At 41.1% G+C, this 18,831-nt stretch overlaps 1 protein-coding gene across 4 annotated transcripts in view; it reads left to right on the forward strand.

Moving 5' to 3' along the window:
• Positions 1-6,738: 6,738 nt before the first annotated feature.
• Positions 6,739-18,831, forward strand: part of robo3 (roundabout, axon guidance receptor, homolog 3 (Drosophila)) — a 194,282-nt gene continuing 182,189 nt past the window's right edge. For all 4 annotated transcript variants that reach the window (XM_061056027.1, XM_061056028.1, XM_061056029.1 and 1 more), the window contains exon 1: positions 6,739-7,305. In XM_061056027.1, coding sequence (XP_060912010.1) covers positions 7,152-7,305 — 154 coding nt within the window. In that variant the 5' untranslated portion in view covers positions 6,739-7,151. The remainder of the gene's footprint in view (positions 7,306-18,831) is intronic.

Consider the following 18,831-nt stretch of genomic DNA (forward strand, 5'->3'; position numbering starts at 1 on the left):
AAACCCGCCTCAGTCGTTAGGTTGACGCAGCTCATGAACTCACAGCTAAGGGTTTAACTTTGGGACTGAGCAGGGGCTCCACTAATACAAAATATACTTCACATTACTCTCTGCTAAACTTGACTTTAACTTCCTCTAATGATCTCAAGACTTTCTCGACTTGTTAGTCAGTTATTACATCACAGTTATTGGTGATATATGAAATATTCCCGATATATTTGGACAAAAACTATTTTTTGAAGGTGGAAAACAGGATTTCTTCAGGTGGAGACAGAAGCAATGGATCTCAGAACTCCGATTTAAGACCATTTAGAAGATCACAGCTCATCTCTATTGCAGTTTAAATTTAAAAAATAACGATGCAAGAATATAACTTAAAATGTTTGTATTTTGACAGTATTAAAGTATGTGATGTGTGAGACATAATCATTTAAAGATTTAATCAGTTGTCCATCCACAGTTTTAAACACCACTGCAGACCATTAAATTATTATGCTTTTAAACTTTTAGTGGATAACATGTGTACTATCTTTAAACTCATCAAACACTGTCGCTTTATGTTAATGACAAGAATCAGATACAAAACACACAAGGATTCCTCTTTGCTCTCCTAGGGTGCACGGCTGTCGAGGTTTCAGCCATGATAGCGGGGCAGTCCAACGGCTTTGAAGTCGGCTTTGAAGTTATGAGGCAATTGGAGGAAATGAGGAAATTGTCCGCAGGGTTTCCTGGAGAGCCAGTTTTGTGAGAGGCGTGATTGGACACAGCACCCCTGAGGGAGACAGTGGCCATTTTGCTCAGGGGGGCCTGTCCTTCTGGCCGGTACACTAAATGCATAGGACTGAGGCACCAATTATGGCACTTTGGCATATGGGCAGTGGTGAGCACCCAGCGCTAATGACGGACCCTGCCAACTGCTGGCCGATCCAGGTCAGGGGCACATGATGTTTATTGCCAAAAAAAAAAAAAAAACACCACCCAATTACTGCCAGCTCCTCTCCTGATGGCAGTTTGTGTGAGTGTATCCGACTGAGGGGGGGAGTGTGGTACACCTGCAGCCTGGTTAGGATGCTGGATCTGGCTGTTTGCCCACCATTAACTCTCCAACACCCAGCTGGGAGAGAGGGGCAGGGCAAGTATCCGGCTGTCTTTGCCCCGGCTCAGAGGTTCCCAAGGGGGCAAACTGCAGTAGCAGACCCCCAGAAGAGCACATGAGCAGACCCAGGCACAGATGTTCCACCCTGGTGCCGTGTGGCGTCTGGTGGCACATCACTACCTTTCCGAGGCTCGTCTGAGTACAGGTGCTGGCAGGAATCTCGTCTCGCTGCTCAGGAAGAGTCAGACATTAACCACACTTCAGCTCGGCTGACACTCATCCGGGGGAATAGGACCCCCGACCTGTCATGACCATGACAGGCAAAGCAGCTGATGTGACAATGAGCTGCTGTAACGAGGCCATCGTTCTCTTTGGACGACACAAAACAGGACACCGTTACCGTGGAAATATAGGCACAGATGCCCAGTAAACAGCACCAACTTACACCTCTGTTTTCACATTGAGAGGGAAAATGTGTCCCATGCATCAAAATGTTTTTAGAAGGAAAATGTTCTTGATGAAATGTGCAAAAAAACAAAAACTGTGAGATTCATGAAACATGCATGGGCTGGGAGGCTCTGATTCAATTTTAATGAATCTAAAACGGTCATAGCTTTTGCATGATATGATTCAGCTCCTTCATTAAAGATGCAGTTTCAAAAAAATTTAAGCAGTTTTATTCCTGGAATATTAATGTCCCTGTGTGCTCAGTAAATGAAATGCGCTTTCACAGAACTAATGATCAAATGTGTCTCCATTTATCAGCAGTTTTGTTGGTTCTTAAAAGTTCATGAATGTCCAACTGGTTTAAATTATGTCTGACAGCCTCAATGTTACGATAGATTTATTTGTGTCAGTCTACTCTGTAACAGTTCTAGTTCTTTAAAGAAACTACATGGAGCGGCCCCTTGTTGTGGACCATCTCTGCTTCACTGAAACATAGACATCTGCATCGACACCTGACACACACAAACGTTAAAAGAAACGTTCTAATGTTTTTGTGAGGTAGCTCTTTTACATGCAGGATTCTGTTAAAAGCTTTTAGATCTGTGTTTCCCATCTTTACATTATGAAAGAGATAAATTATTGTCTCTTAAGCAGTGGTTCTCAACAAGGTGGGACCCAAAAGTTGGTCTGTAAAGTGCTTTTTAAATATGTTTTGTTAAGTTCCGTCTCTTTGTTCTGTCATGTTTTGTACCCTCTGACGTCCAAACTGCATTATTTTCCATAAAATACATCTGATTGGTTTAGTTATGATTTCTCATCAAGGAGTTGATGGTTGATTCTGAGGCTATACCAATGTAGAGCCACTGCTTTAAAATGTTTTTTCACCTTTGACATTAAAGCTGGCCCTTGAATCCTGATACTTTCTTCACAGTATAAGTACCAACAGAAACAAAACCTTATCAGCATGCTAATATTAGCACTTAGCTGTGCTTTAGTAGAGCCTTTTAGCATTAGCATTCTTGAACACACTTAAATTGTTTGTATTCATTTTCAAGTTTTTGTCTGGTTCAAAATCTAAACATTCAGGGAAAATAAGTTTCAGCTTCTGGTCCAAGGAACCACCCTTCTATTCTTTTTTTTTTTTTTACATTTGTAAAATGTTTCTTTTGTATGACTGTGTTGGAATTCAAAAAGGGTAATAACTCATGACTGTCATAATGAGACAAAGACATCCATCCACCAAAATGTTGACATTAATGACCCATCTGCATCCATCACTGAATTTACATTTCTATGCGAGGGCCAAACACTCATTGGGCCACCCATCATCCCTCTGTTTGATGGATTTGCATGAAATTTGGTTTCATGCTTTAAGTAGAGGTCCCCATGCCTATGACAAAAGCCCCTTAAAGGTCATCATGCAAGTACCTGCTTTCTATTTGGTCCCATTATAATTACGACTTATGCAATTGAATATTATTCAACTTTAAAAAAACAGCTTTTTTTTCGACAAAAACATCACTATGGCTGTTGTTCTGTAAAGAAAAATATCAGTAGGACTTTTGAAATCGTTTTGAATAGATGCACAGGTGTAGCAGACCTTTAAAAAAAAACACCTCTGAGAAAATAAATTGAAAGTACTTTTTTTTTGTACCTGACATACACATTTTCCCAATGCACCATGTTTACACAGCAGAGGTGACTGTGTATTCACCAAAAACACGGTCGTCATGATAACAAGGCTGAGGAGAGTCTTTTCTGAGAGTTACGAGTGGCTGGGGAGAGAAACCAGAGAGCGTGCAATCATACACATATTTCTGTAGAGGCACTTCAGAGTCGCCTCATTATAGCTAGTTTATGACAGAAATAAAAAAAAAGCAATTTAATGTGGAGGATAATTGCAACAACATTATCACCATGTGCAAGTTATGATTTTCTGTCTCTTTAGTTTCTCCCAACATATTGTCATCAGGTGACAACAGTGCTGCGAATAATCTGTGCTTTCCGTGCCAATATGGTCGCAGACAATGTTTATTAAATTTTGCAAAGTCTCTTCAGCTGTTCCAGAATGCTGCAGCATGTGTACTGGCTAGATCAAGGAAAATAGATCACATTTCTCCAATATTAGCGTCTTTGAACTGGAACCCTGTAATCTGTAAAATGAGTTACAATTCTTCTTCTCACTTAAAAAGCTCTTAGCGTTCAGACACCACCATTTCTTAAAGGGCTCAAAGTGCCTTACACCTCCAGAACATTGCGCTTCAACAATGCTGATCTATTTATGGTACATATAGTCTCCAAGAGTAGTATGGGAGGCAGAGCCTTCCGTCATCAGGCCCCCTATCTTTTGGATTTATCTACCAGTCAGGGTCCAGGAGGCAGACACCCTATAGACTTATAAGAGTAGGCTTTAAACTTTATTTGATAAAGCTTATAGTTAGGGCTGGCTCAGGTATGGACCAGCTGCTAGTTATACTGCTATAAGATTAGACTGTAGTTATGCTGCTGCTATAGGCTTAGACTGTAGTTATGCTGCTATAGGCTTAGACTGTAGTTATTCTGCTATAGGCTTAGACTGCAGTTATGCTGCTATAAGCTTAGACTGTAGTTATTCTGCTATAAACTTAGACTGTAGTTATGCTGCTATAGGCTTAGACTGTAGTTATTCTGCTATAAGCTTAGACTGTAGTTATTCTGCTATAAACTTAGACTGTAGTTATTCTGTTATAGGCTTAGACTGTAGTTATGCCGCTATAAGCTTAGACTGTAGTTATTCTGCTATAAGCTTAGACTGTAGTTATTCCGCTATAAGCTTAGACTGCAGTTATGCCGCTATAAACTTAGACTGCAGTTATGCTGCTATAAGCTTAGACTGTAGTTATGCTGCTATAGGCTTAGACTGCTGGGGGACCTGGCACACTGAGCTCCTGTCTCTTCCTCCCTCCCTCTCTCTCTGGCTGGTCACCAATAGGTCTGGTTCTCCTCAAGGTTTCTGCCTGGCATTAGAATACCTTTAGAATAGCTGAAAAAAGACAAATAAAGCATTAAATGTACAACATAAGGATATGAAGTTGCAGTGCATTCAAATTAATTAGTAAAACTTGCTACTGTCAGTAGGATGGCATTTAGCTCAAAGGTTGTTGTTGTAAAGAGAGGGATATTGAAACATTAAAATGATGATCACAGAAGGAGAGGGGAATTCCAAGTTTGGTCTACCTCTATAGACTCTCCTGACTCTTAATGTGGAGTGGGTTCTTCTCTCTGGCTGTTAATCTCCCTGCTAGAGACCCGGCTGTGGAGGTGGAAAGCTGCTCTTTTGGGGTTTGATGAGGAATTACTGAGTGTGAGTGTGCATACGAGTTAAAGAAGAACAGATGAGCTTAAGTGCCTCAGTCCTACTGGTTTTAATAAGAGATAAAATGTCTGTCTATATGAGACATACACAGCTTCCACTTCTTTAAAAAGTTACTGAAACAAGCAGACAGAAAAGACAACGGGACACAGTTTAGTCTGTGTTAATTGATCTTATAAAACTCATCATCCTTCCATACTTCGGTCTTATTGTTCACCATTTGCGCCGGTAGCTGGCACAGAATCCCCATGAATGGAAGACCCTCTAAAATGAGGAGGGACCAGAAAAGGCCCCAGGAATAGGGCACGGGACGGGGTCGTCACGGCAACTTTGTCGTGAGGATGGCTCCCTTTGTCTCTGTGATGGAGCAGGAGGACGGGGTCCTGATGGGGGACGGGCATTGTTAATAGGAGTCACACTGCGGCTGTCAGCAGGGCGTCCCAGCACCACATGCGACCATACTGCTGCGATCGCACATGCACGTCAATGATGATATGTGGACTATGCATGAGGGCTATAACATGCTTGAGCATGATTAAAGGCATGTGGGTAAATGTGTTTCATCCATATGCACTCGCACACACAGGCATGCACGCAGTAATGTTATCCACTTATTAAACAGAAACACATTACATCACAGTAGCTCAGCAGTCAAGGCGGGGTGGTAAAAGTCAATTGTCAATTTATTTCAAAATGTTTTTTGCATCCCCCATAAAAAATAGAGAAAGTGCCCAGTAGAAGATGTTTTTTGTAACTTTGTCCTAAATTCCCCCACTACATTTCAACTTTGTTCTTCAAATTCTGAAGTTATCATTAATGTTTGTACAAAGAAGTACTGGGTCAAAGTATTTGCCTTATGAGAATTAAGTCAAAATTTGCAAATTAAAGTGAAAGTGTCAAAAATAAAGTCAAAATTTAAGGAAAAAAAAAAACTGTCAAACTTACAACAGCAGTTACGTCTCATATTAGGTTAAAAAATAAGCAAATGTTTAACTTTTTAAATACCAACTTTTTCTGTTAAAAGTCAACCAAATAAAACGTCCCTCTCCGCAATTTTTATAGATATATTTATAAGATACCTGGCCCTCATACTGAGAGGTCAACTACTCTCTTTAAATGCAAAACAACAGCAACACGTCCCAAAGTGTTCCTCTTATAGTGCTACTTGTCTTATTTCTGCTCTTTCTCAAATATACAGAGCAATGAATATTATGGCTTCATATAGTAACTTATTTTGACCACTTCAAACCATTTCAAGCTTTTTCTTGGACTAGAAAATGTTTCCATTCACAGCTTTATGGCATCACTTAGTCTACAAAAATGTTAACTTGTACATACCATACAAATGGACACATCATTTTGATGTGAACTCCAGCTTGTGAGGCAGTGAAGGCAGAATGAGAACAAGGAGCATCTCCGTGATGACACTGACTCACAATGTGCTTCCACAATGACACAGCAGGAGTTTTGCTTGTCACATGCTTGTTTATCTTCCACATACTGTATGTTTACATTTATGCATATGAGGTGATCTGTAGCTTATGGATAGGACAGTGACAGTGAGTCTATTCTCCCCTTTTTCTCCCCTGCCCCTAAATTCAGAGCCTCCTGGGATGATTATTAATCTAATAATTAAACATTTATTACCAACAGCACCTGCTCTCTCTCTCTCCTCTGGACCCCCGGGACCCCATCACGCACAGAGAGAGAGAGAGAGAGAGAGAGAGAGAGAGAGAGGAGGGGGAGAGGGAGGGAGGGACACAGGAGGAGCCAGAGGGAGGGGAGGGGAGAGAGGAGAGCAGCAAATCCGAAGGGGTCATCATCACATTGCTGGATTCTTTTACACTGAGAGGCTGTTTTTGTGTGGTGGCAGACAGCGTGTGAAGTTATGTGATCCCAGAACAAAAGGAACAAGGAGGAAGGAACAATCCGATGCTGGGGAGGAGGCGAGGGGATCACAGCGAGGGGGCCCCCCACAACACCAGCCTGACATCTGCAACCAACTCAAGACTTAAACTTTGGTTTCTTTTGAATCACTTTTTCTGTCATATTGAACTTTTATCTCGAAAAACATTTTGAAATATTTGGATCTACTTGGGATCTTGGGGACATTTCTTCAAGTCTTCTCAACAAACCAAAAGGAGATAGGCTACATCCTTGGAGAGAAACCCTACCTTTGAAAAGGACAGATTGAAAGATAAAGTGAGTGACAGTGAGACCTTTAAGAGGGGAGTGTGGGTCTCTCTATGCGGCAAGATGCTGCGCTATTTGATCAAGACCCTGCTGCAGATGAACCTGTTCACCGACACCATCAGGAACCCATCTAACGGCACCGATCTGTTCTTCAACGGCTCGCTGCCCGCCTTCAACAGCTCCCTGCTCGACTGGGGGAACTTCACCGGCTTCAACGGTAAGCGAGCAGGGAATCTGCCTCTGCATCCTCTCATCCTTAACCCCCCCTCCCTCCTTTAACCCCATCCTCTGGTTTGCTCTGCCCTCTTTTCCCGCTGTGTGATGCAGGAGGATTTCTTGAAAAAAAAAAAAGAGTGCGAACACTTACAAACGGAGGTCTTTTGTGATGGAAATGTTGATTCAAGCTGAGCAGGGAGTTTGAAAGAGAAAGTGGAAGGAGTTGTCATGAGAGTCGATCTGATGTGAGGTGACTGGTGATGAATGGACAATTAAAATCAGAAGGCAGATCTAAGAGTTGTTCTGATACCGATAACAGTATCGGGAAACCTTAAATGCTGTATCAGTGACAGGGTGCATAAACATCCATGCACTTATCCAATTCCAGCCATAATAGTCTAAAAGCAGATTGATCCATTTTTCTTTTATAGTTTCCTCTTAAGGTGCAATTTTCTTCCTACATTAGTTTCATATGGCTGCTGCTGGGAAACAGCCGACTGTTTTACATCAGCGAAGAAGAACAAACATTGAGAAATACTGTCAACAATAGAGCAACGTTTTAAACACCATAATGATGGTATGCGCAGTGTGCAAGCCAAAGTTTTGAGGCTACTATTAAATAACATTTTGTCCATCTTTTGTTGCACTTGCACTATGTAGCTGCAGATCTGTAAACTCAGGTATTAGAATCAGGAAGTAGCTAACAATATCTGTAACGACTGACAATCATTCTAAATGTTACATCTGGTGCTCTCAGACCAGATGCATGATGGGAATAATTAATACAACGATTATTGGATTAAGCCGAAGGGTTGTAGGAAAGCCTGCAACTTCCTGATTCCCCCAAATCCTCAGAGTAAAATACAGAAACTAAGAATGATTCCAACACTTAAAAATGCTCAGAATTATCCTTTGATTTTAAACTTCTTAATTGTGTTTCCGTGGATGTGTGTCCTTGAGAAAATCCCTAAATCAAAACGTGTCAGTCTAAATCCATCTAAAGACTCCTGTCAGAAAACAGTCCGTGTGCGTGTGCAGCACAGTGAGATGAGAAGGCTGTCAGAGCATTTTGTGGTGTGTGAGTAAAAAGTGTCACAGAGACAGTATCACCCAATCACATGCTCTGCTCTTCAGCTCTGTTTGTTAAATGAAGCTGTCTGCTGTCAGGCTCCACAGACCAAAGCTGTCACATCTCCTTAACTTTTGCCACTGGGCTTCTCTCTCCTCCTCCTCCTCCTCCTCCTCCTCTTCATGGATGGAGCTCAGACTCACAGACACTCTGCTCTGTTTGGTTTTTATGGTTGTGGAGGGAATTTAGTTTTTACTGTGTGTCTGCAGAGGGTTATTAACACGCTGTAATGAGATGTCCCTGCTGTGCTCTGCTCCAACGACAGGGCAGCATATGCGTACATATAAGTGTCTGTGTGTGTCTGTGTGCCTGTGAGTAGGGTAAAGTTAAGTCAACAGATCACCTTGATGTCTGCTGTAATGAGGACCCTAGCTTTGTCTCCATGTCAGTGCATACCAATGAATGCTGCATTCACACACATACACTAACACACAGATAGCACACATATGAAGTCATGGACTACATTGTATAAGATGACAAATTTATTCATCCTTTCAAACTTTTTCATGTTCTTAGATTCACTCTTTCTGTCTTCTTCACTCTTTTTGGGCTTCTTTCTTTCTTTACATCCTTCCTGTATGTCTCTGTCCGTCTTCATGCCTTCAGTTCTGTCTTCCTTGTTGTACTTCCATCTCTCTTTTCTTTTTCTTTCTTTCTCTTGTTCATTCACTTTCCTTCTCTCAGCCTGTCTTTTTGTCCTTCCTGCAGTCTTTCTATCTTTCTTTCTTTAGTGCTGTTCTTTTGTCTTTATTGTCTTACTGTCTGTCTGTCTTCCTGTATTTCTGTCTTTTGTACCTTTTATCTTTCTGTCTCTTGTCCAATCTGTCTTTCTATCTGGTCTCTCCAAATCTCTTTCCCTCCTTTTTGTCTTTCTTTCTTTCTTTCTTTCTATCTACCTTTCTTCCTTTTCTAATCTTGTTTCTCACATATCGAGCTGCTTCGATGCTTGTGTCCATTGATGTCTGGTTAAAAGCGAGCGGTCAGGGTTTGCTGTGTTCCCCCTTGGTGTAGCATTGTGTGGGTGTGTGTAGGTACAGTAATTGGTGTGCATTTTGTCACAGAGGGGAGTGAGGTTTACCTTTTGATGAGAGGACATGGGCGTGAAAGGTAGATTTTCTCCCTCTCTCCTTGATAACCGGCTTCCAGCAGTGTCGATAACGCTGACTTTATAGCTTCTCTTCCACTACCCTCACACTTCTATTTCTCTCTCTTATTGTCATCCATCCTCTCATCCGCCACCTCTAATGGAGTGCAGATTGAGTCGCGCGATCTATACAGCACAGCCCGATGAGACAGTACAATGAATCTATTGAGAGGAATCTGTCTGCTGCAGAGAAACATGGACAGATCTGCTGATAGACAGACGTGACCGGTGTGCATCTGCCTTCATATTCTTTAAGTTTTTCCCCCCAGAGCTTCCTGACACTGATTCTCCTCCTGACTATCTGTGGGTGATGTCGATACATTCAGGGAGAATAAATGAAGACTAGGGGAGGTGTAATAGTTCTGCTAATGAGTGGTCAATGAGATAAAGTCCATAAGCTTTCTTTGTTGTACACTGCTGTGAAGGAAATGGATCGCACACATGGAGGGAATCAAGTCAAACAATGATATCTACGTGTCCAGCCGCTGCAGAAATCAATGCTTCTTTTTTAAACCAAACAAAAGGTCCTTCAACGTCTTTGCACAGATTCAGATTGAGACCTTACATATTTTCTATTACATTTTCAGACATAATAGAGATGTATATATGTGGCTATTATGTGCTGATTCATCACTACATGGGGGTGGGGGGGTGGTGGTCAAACCGTGGGTATCCAGGCGAGAAGCTCAATAGCGGGGCAGTGGGCGGACAGCATGTGTGGGTCGACCAGGAGCTCAGAGGGAGGCTCAATGGGAAAATCAATGCTGCCCGATAACCAATTTGGGAAATAATGGACAATTCACTCAAACACAGCTCTGTAGTGGACTGCAGGGGAGGACTTACACGTTTATCTATCAGATCTATGAGAGGTCCACTCTACTTCTTCTTTTATGTCACACAGGTTAAAAGACAAAGTCAAAAGTAAAACTTGAAAGTCGGCGTTGCCTGATGCCAGCTACTACTCTGGCAAATGTCAAACGGGAGCATTTCTTCGACCAAGACACTAAATCTCACCAATTTAGCTACCAATGTCTGTGTCGCATGTCTTTATCTACAACAAGGTTCTTGTGTACTCTCCAGATATGACCATTCAAAAAGGGGTGTGGCACCACGTTCTTCCTTTTTTTGCATTCTTCATGAGAGATTGACATAATTGGTTCAGCTTCTGGTCCGAAGGTGTTAATCAGAAATCCTCCCACAGTCATGATGATGATCTCCTCTTCCTTCTTATCGTCAGAATTTGGGACAATTTCAGTAACCAATTTTTGATGCAATGACCCTTTACAACTTTAAGAGGTTCTCCAACGATGCATGGATTGCACTCATGATGGTATACATGTTCAGAGCTGAGAGGCCTTACATCTAATCATGTCATCCTGATTGACTTTGATGTGTCCTAATATGCTCTTGATCAGTCAACTGGTGACAGTGGATGTCTCTCCATTTGTTATCCAGACAATTTTGATGACTGACTTCCTTTTTCAAATGGTAAAAAGTCAAATCATTAAGAAATCAGTTCAGGATTTAAGTGTTTGGAGAATTGAATCTTGGAACATTTTCATCGTTATCAGAACATCTAGGGCTTTGCAATCAGCCCTGCACATGTGACTTTCTCAACAGAGAGGGGCGACAGATATACAGTAGCAGTCATGTTGTGTGCCCCATGTACAGAGGATGTAATCCTCTTTGCAGTGGCCGCGGTTTCAAAATCCAACCTCGGCCGTTTGCTGCATGTCATCCCCCACTTTCACTCCCAACATTTCCTGTCTCTTTTCACGTGTCCTATCCAATAAAGGCAAAAATGGCCCAGAACTATCAGTTTATAAATGGTTATTTCACTATGAGAAATACCTGTTCAAAACAAAGTTATTGATTTGACCTTCAAACATCTTCTGGATACGTTCTGGTGAGATTAATGCTATCCCACACATGACAAACTATGAATGAGCTGCATGATTGTCTTTGCACTGTTCTACTATAATCCTGCATCAGCACCATGATATCACTGTCCAGGTCATAAAGCCAGCTTTGACAAAAAAAATGTCTCTGCTGACTTTGCAATATTCATATTTTTTTTTAATCTTTACTCTGCGTCATAGCTTTAACGGCACCTTTCCTGTGTCCTGTATGCACATTTTATTTATGGACTTGAGCTTTAAGAATGATGTATGGGAGCTGATAATAACCAGATCTTTATTCAGCAGTATTGTTACGAGCAAATTTAACATGGCTAAACATGGGGCTCAGTGGAAGAGTCGGCCACTTTACAAAGCAACCTCTGCCATCAGTGTGTGAATAGATGTGAATGGGTAGGTTTGACCTGAGGTGAAAAGGCACTATCAGCTAATAATGATGGACACAAGTGCTACACAAGCTCCAGTCCATTTACCATTTAATGGGGGTTTGATTTTTCTGAAGTGAAAAGGATTATTAAAATATTTCTTAAAAGCTTCAAACAAGAAGAAATTAAAGAAATGCATCTGTTAAATACATGGGTATATGACGACATCGACAGCTTCTCTTTGCAGCTCTAATTGCCCTATTTATAGACACTGACTGTGCCTCAGTTAATTGACATCATTGCTTCCAAGAAACAAAGACAGGCTTATACGTAAGTAACACGTGAAAGGGGAAACTACTAGAAATGTAATAACTGTGAACCTTAAAAGGTGTCTTGTGATTTAAAAGCTGCTTGAATACTCCTACAGCAGATATGAGAGCCCAATTAGCTGCTCTATCTTTCTACCCACACATCCTCCTCTCACACATTCATTTGTGATCAGGATGCTACTTCTGACTGTGGAGATACATTCATAATCACTGGCTGACTGCAGAATATTTGCATGGATCAATAGGTGTTAAGACACCTGCTCCTTAGGGAACAGGTGCACTCCCACAAACAGAGATTTAAGGATGATGTTGATGTTGAATCGACGTGGAAAAATGCTGATAAAAGCACCATTACAAGAAGCATATACATAAATGGATGCAAAAAGATGCAAAGGCCCTCATTAGACTTCTGGGTAATCAATAAAACTTCAGGTCAAGTCTGTTTTATGATCCTCAAGAGTACTGATCATGTGATCCTTTTATTTAATAGAACTTTTGGTTCTGATGCTATTAGTCAGAGTGGTGTAGTGGTGCTTGTGGACATGTACACACATACACACTCATCTTTGCATTGAGGCAGCTGGAGCTGGCAGACTGCCGCTCTGCTGTGTAATTGTGTGTACGTATTGTAATTTATGGGCGCTAATGCGTCCATTTGTCCCTTCATGGAGGTCAAGTAGGCTCCCCTTTGCTCTATTCACCGTAAATCTGCCAAGGAGTCATTAACGCTGCGTGTGTGAGTCTTTGAGTGTGTGTGTGTGTGTTTGCATATTTTCTAGTTAATTACTTCTTAATATTTCAATATGTAAATCCCATGAAAGTTTAACCCCCCTCCTCAAACAACAGCATCTAAACTGATTTGATTTGCACAGAAGCAGAGATGCATGCACTCTCCTTGTCACTTCAAACCAGAATTGTATTCAATTAAAACTGCTTTATTTGCACACTGCTGGAAACACTATGAATTAAAATGGGTGTCTTGTAACTAAGGGAGACAATCACCATGGTGTCTTTTTGCCACCCAGCAGCTCTGAAAGAGGGGTTTTCTCTCTGTGGTGGTTGTTTGGTGCTAATGGTGCTGTTAGCGCAGAACTATGTGAAACCAGCCTGTGTCTGCAGAGAATAACACATGACAATGAGAGAGAGAGAGAAAAAGAGAGAGAGCTTTTGGAAATTAACAATTATTTACATTCCCAAGATTTTGGAATACTGTTACAAACTACAATATGTCACACAAAAAAGGATTTAAATTAAAACATCTGCAAATGTGATTTCAGAGTCTTTCGCCGAAAAAAGTACACTTTCATAATCCCACTTTATTCAAAGACATCCAACGCTTCCATTTTATGATAATACTTTGATTCCAACAATATTCAAGATTTAACGAGATTCCAAAACAGAGAGAGAGAGAAAAAAAAGTTTACTACTGTCTGGCTGCAGTTTTTTTCTGTCAAATCAGCATTGCAGTAAACTCTTCTGTCAGCTTATAAATCTCATTATTTACCAGTAAATTAGTACGACCTCCGTCAAACATACAACACATTTTCAACATTAGACACATCAGTGTCATTTTTTACCACATCAATAAAACAGATAAGAGATAGTTAGCAGTTTATTACATTTACCTACAGCTTAGTTACAGCTTGCTGATGAAGCCCTGCTATATGCATCAGACACCAGCTATGTAATGATGTAATGATATTTTTGCAATACAATTAAAAATCTATACGAATATGGACAATTTTAAATTGATTGAATTGAATTGATGAACATTTTTTTCTCTGTGTTTTCACTGGTTTAGTGACCTGAACTATTTGCATTTGATAAGGGGAGACCACTGCAGAGAATTCTGCTCCCATTCAGTTTTGTGAACAATGAAAACAAAGGAGTTTTTTTTATGTACCTCTTCAAAAAGAGCAGAGATTTTGACAAATGCAAGTCTCGTTAACCCTCGGAGGGAGCATTTAACTTCAGCTCCTCTGATCCACTACGTTCTTGTTGCCGTATTCCTTCAGTATTTATTGGGAATGGCTGTCTGGTAAAGATGAATTATTAATAGATGTGGAGGGAACATTTGCAAAGCCAAAACATTTTCATGGTCAAAGCCCAAGCAGAACGCTGGAAACCGCCAGATTGTTCTCCACGTTTTCTAACCTCAGGTTGACTCTGTCGTCTCTAAAAACCCACCATTATCCAACTGTGACTGTAGGCTCTCTAAGTATCTGACATATCACATATACTGTAGCTGTTGAGCTGTGAGATGTACACTAATTCAAAGTCACCAGACATGCAGACTGACTCTGTGCTTCACCTCTGGATGCTGTAATTCCTGTCAGAGCTGGTTCCAGCTCCATGCGTGACGTCTGGATCATTAGATGTGACCTTTCTCAGCGTGGAGCTGGAGCTGGCTGTGTGTGTCTGCGGCTGGGACTTTGTTGTGGGCTAGAAAGAGAATGTGTGATGACCAGGGAGCGCTCAAGTGAGGCTGGCCAGACAAACAGTGGTGGAGAGCAGGAGGTGGAGGGATGTGAACCCTTGCACTGAGGGCGTGCAGCCAAAACAAACCCATCACTCTGCTCGGGGAGGGTCGTGACTCTTTACACACTCAGCCTGGTAATGCTTCTCTCTCTCTCTATGATGTATAATGGATCTGCTGTGTTTCAGTCGCTTCATTTTTGATCAACACACTGATATAAATGATGAAATGTATTGATAACTTTCAAAGAAAAAGCTTCAACATGCAAACGGATGATTACAGCTTTGATTTTTTAATCCATTTGTGTCTGAACATCTTCAGAAAACTTCACTACTTTCTTTTAGATTTTAGATCTTATGTTACAGCTAAACTAAACTGCTAAAGTGATAAAAACCCAGTAATTTTCAGCTTGTGGTATCCATAAAATGAAGTGAGCATATTTGAATAATTGTTCATTTTATATATCTTGGATGGTTCCCTGGTGAAAAAGAATAATTAGCACAATTAAATATGAAGAAATTTAATAAGTTTCTTGTTACAAATCATCCTGTATTTGATCATGTCTATAAACCCCTCTATTTCAGGTCTGCTCAGAACAGGCTGTTTCTGTGTCTGTACCTTTAAATGCAAATTAGTTGTTTTAGACCACGCCCCTCTGGAAGGGGATGTTGCTTGGGCTTTCTTGCACCTTGCCATATTGTTTATGGTGGAAAGGCAGACTCAGAGGGCAGAACAAACACCTGTGGGAGTGTCACCCACCTGGGGGAGGGGCTACTTTGTGATGTCATGAAGGGAAAATCTCCAAACGGCCTGTTTGAGCACACTGTCTCTGAAAAGTGGAGCAGGCAAAAGACAGAGACGATGGACTTTTCTCATAAATGGGGAGTTTGTAGACAGACTAGAGACACATATTAGTGTCAGAAAGACATGGTGAAGGGCATTTTATGAAATATGTGTTCTTCAAAAGACTATGCATACTGTACGCATACACATTTATATGAGCACATCTGTCACACCACACTTTTTTCTTCTTCAACAGTATAAAAGCAAGGATTGTAGTGTGTGCAGTCTTTACACTTTTCCTATTTACTGTATGTAAATTATTGTATTTCAGAAAAAAATCTACTTATTGAAAAAGTTATTGTGATGTCTATGATTTTCAAAACATACATTTTGTTTGGGCTGAAAGAATTCATCACTGATGGCTTCAAGCAAATAGCCATCGCCTGGGCGACAGAGAGGAAGCTTCTTGGTAGAAAGCCCTCAGAACTGGTCAGACACATGATTACAGATTTTGTGGCTGATACCTACAAAAAAAGGAAAAAGTTATGATGTACACACATTCTAGATTGTATTTTTGTGACTGTTTCACAAACTGACTGTGGATTGCTTCCATTCGATACTTTCAGGGATCTTCCTCTCTGCCTGTCGCTCCCTCCTCTCGTCTGTTTTAATCTCCTGCCTCTCTGTTATTCCTTTGTATTCCTTTATCCTCCCTGCATCTCACTCAATATTTGCCCTCTCGCTCTATCTGCCTCACTTCAATTTTGTTTCAATTCACCTTGATTTATCGGCAGGGCTGTTGCATAAACAGCTTCACCACCCTCTGTGAATACAAAGAAAATGTATTTTTTTTAAAAACAAGTGAACGCCTTATGAATTTATATGTGTTGTGTGTATGACAGCACCTTGACAATGAAGGATCTGAGTCACTGCACGTCTTTTCCATCTCCTTCTCCACCCATCCTGTGCTCCCTCACCTCATCCCTCCATCTATGTCGTCATCTCCCCCATTAACAAACCTCCCAGTCCTTCCGGAGGAGGATGAATAACATCAGGCAGTGCTCAGTGGTCCATCCAGGAACTCAATCACTTTCAGATCATATCCAAGGTTTTTTCAGCCACCATCACCCTGAGCCTCCTCATCATTGTTTTATCCGGCATTGGCCTGCTGCATCCACGATCAGTTAATTAACTCCCAATTTCACTTTAGACCTCCAATCCATAACTCCAGTGTGTTACCCTTGTCTATTGGCAGTAAAGAAGAATGAAGAATGTTTTGGTGCAAGGAATCGACAGGTTATTTTTCCAAGAAAATGGAAGAGAGCATTTTCGATGGTTTAGGTGAGCCATGTCTACCGATCATCTGACAGAAATCATTAGATTAAACAAGAGCTGTGCCCTAAAAGTCGAGAATTTAAATAATCAGGCAAGAGATGTAGAGTCATTAGAGTACTTTGCTTTTTAAGGTTTTTACCAGAAGCCTAATTTAACCTGGAGTTACCATTGCTCTTAAACAAACAGACCCAGTAATTTAAACCAGAACTAACCCCTCAGATGCTCCATAGAGGGGTTACATTGGTTTTTAACTGCTGTTTTGGACAACAGATGTTGCAGTGATGGAAGCAGACAAGCAAACTGGTTCAGATGGAACTGATTCTATCCGACATAAAAGCCTCTGCATTTTTCTGATAAGCTCGAAGAGAAAGAAACGTGGTCAAACTAGTATGAATATTGGAGATGCTTTTGAATAATTCAAAGAGGTTAGAGGACTGATGCAGAGCTGGCTAAACACTGAAGCTTCATTGTGCGTGACATGACAATTTGAACACTTCATGTCAGAGTAACATTATAAGAAGCTCATCATTCACACCTCTGTAGATGACATGTTCTGTAAAAAGAAGCTCCTGAATGCTCCAAAATGTTGCACAAAGCATCAATTTATAAATGTATTAATACGAAAAACACAATTTAGACCTGTTCAGGCCTGTCCTGATTTTTTTTTTTTGTTTATCCCTGCTTAGCCCCCCTGTGTCGTACATAATATGCAGAATTATGTACATAACCGAGCAGGGATGGAAATTAGGCAGCATCTGTGGCGACGATGAGCTCTAAAGGGGACGATGGAGAGAGACAGAAGGGCACAGATCCTACTTTGTAAGCAGGAGACAGTTCTGCATATGCTAATAGCTGCTTGGACAACTTCCTCCATCACGGCGAGGATTTCTCCAGGTGCTGAGCGATAGGATGGTGAGGAAGATATAAGACGGTGGTTAGATTTACTCGTCAGGTGCAGTATGTACGCAGGGATTAGTCGTGTGTTTGCTGAAAGAAAACAGGAGAGAAGATAATGGAATTACAGAAATCAGGTTGCTCAATTTTTCAGGCTATTTGTTTGAGGAAGAGTTGTGATAATCCTCAGAGATGAGTTTATGATAATGCAGTTTTGTTCCTGCTGGGTGAGCATGCCTTCACCAGAGTTACTGGAATAAATCAGAATGATTTTTTACATGTTGGAGATCATGCTTTTAAATTTAGATGATAGTGAAGCAGACTGGCCATTATTCTAAAAAAAATCCTAAATGCTCTTTACAAATAGACATTCTTGCTGCTTCATCAAGGTCTGCTCTGAAATACCAGCATGCCCTGAGTTCTTTATTGAGATTTAATCAGTGCCCCAAGCGAGAGAAGATGGTGGAATCTGTTGTCTCTCAACTGGATAGTCAGGGGTTCGATCCCCAGCTCCTGCAGCCACATGTCCGATATGTCCTTGCCCTGGCACCAGTCCAGCTACCAGAACAACTTCCATATTTTGGTCCGCACCGGGACTTGAGCCGGCAACCCTCTGGTTCCCAACCCAAGTCCCTACAGACTGAGCTACCAATGCACCAATCCCATTCAGACTAGTTCATACAGAGTGAGCAACTTGAGGTTAAGAGTCTTGCCCAGGGAAACTTCCTGAGTTGTGTGTGAGTGTGCGTTTGTGCCTGCGTATCAATCAATCAATCAATCAATTTTTATTTGTATAGCGTCAACTCATAACAAGTGTTATCTCGAGACACTTTACAAAAAGCAGGTAAAAGACCTTACTCATTGTTATGTTACAAAGATCCGGCCTATCCATCATGAGCATCCTTTTAGCGACCAAGCTAACTAGCTTGCTTTGATATAAAATTTTCGCTAGACCACACTTTGATTTGGCCCGACCATACAGAAAGAGTTTCGATGTATCTGATAAGTAGTTTTTCCCTTTCAGAAATGGAAAAACTATTACTATAGTACATTTGAAGATCGTCTGACAGTGCTGTGTGACTGGAGGGGGGACAAAGTTTCTTGATATAGACTCATTATAACTCAGTAAAGAAAACAGATTGTGGGGAAGCCTTTA

The sequence above is a fragment of the Labrus mixtus genome, chromosome 14 (assembly GCF_963584025.1).
Source record: "Labrus mixtus chromosome 14, fLabMix1.1, whole genome shotgun sequence".
NCBI lineage: Eukaryota > Metazoa > Chordata > Actinopteri > Labriformes > Labridae > Labrus > Labrus mixtus.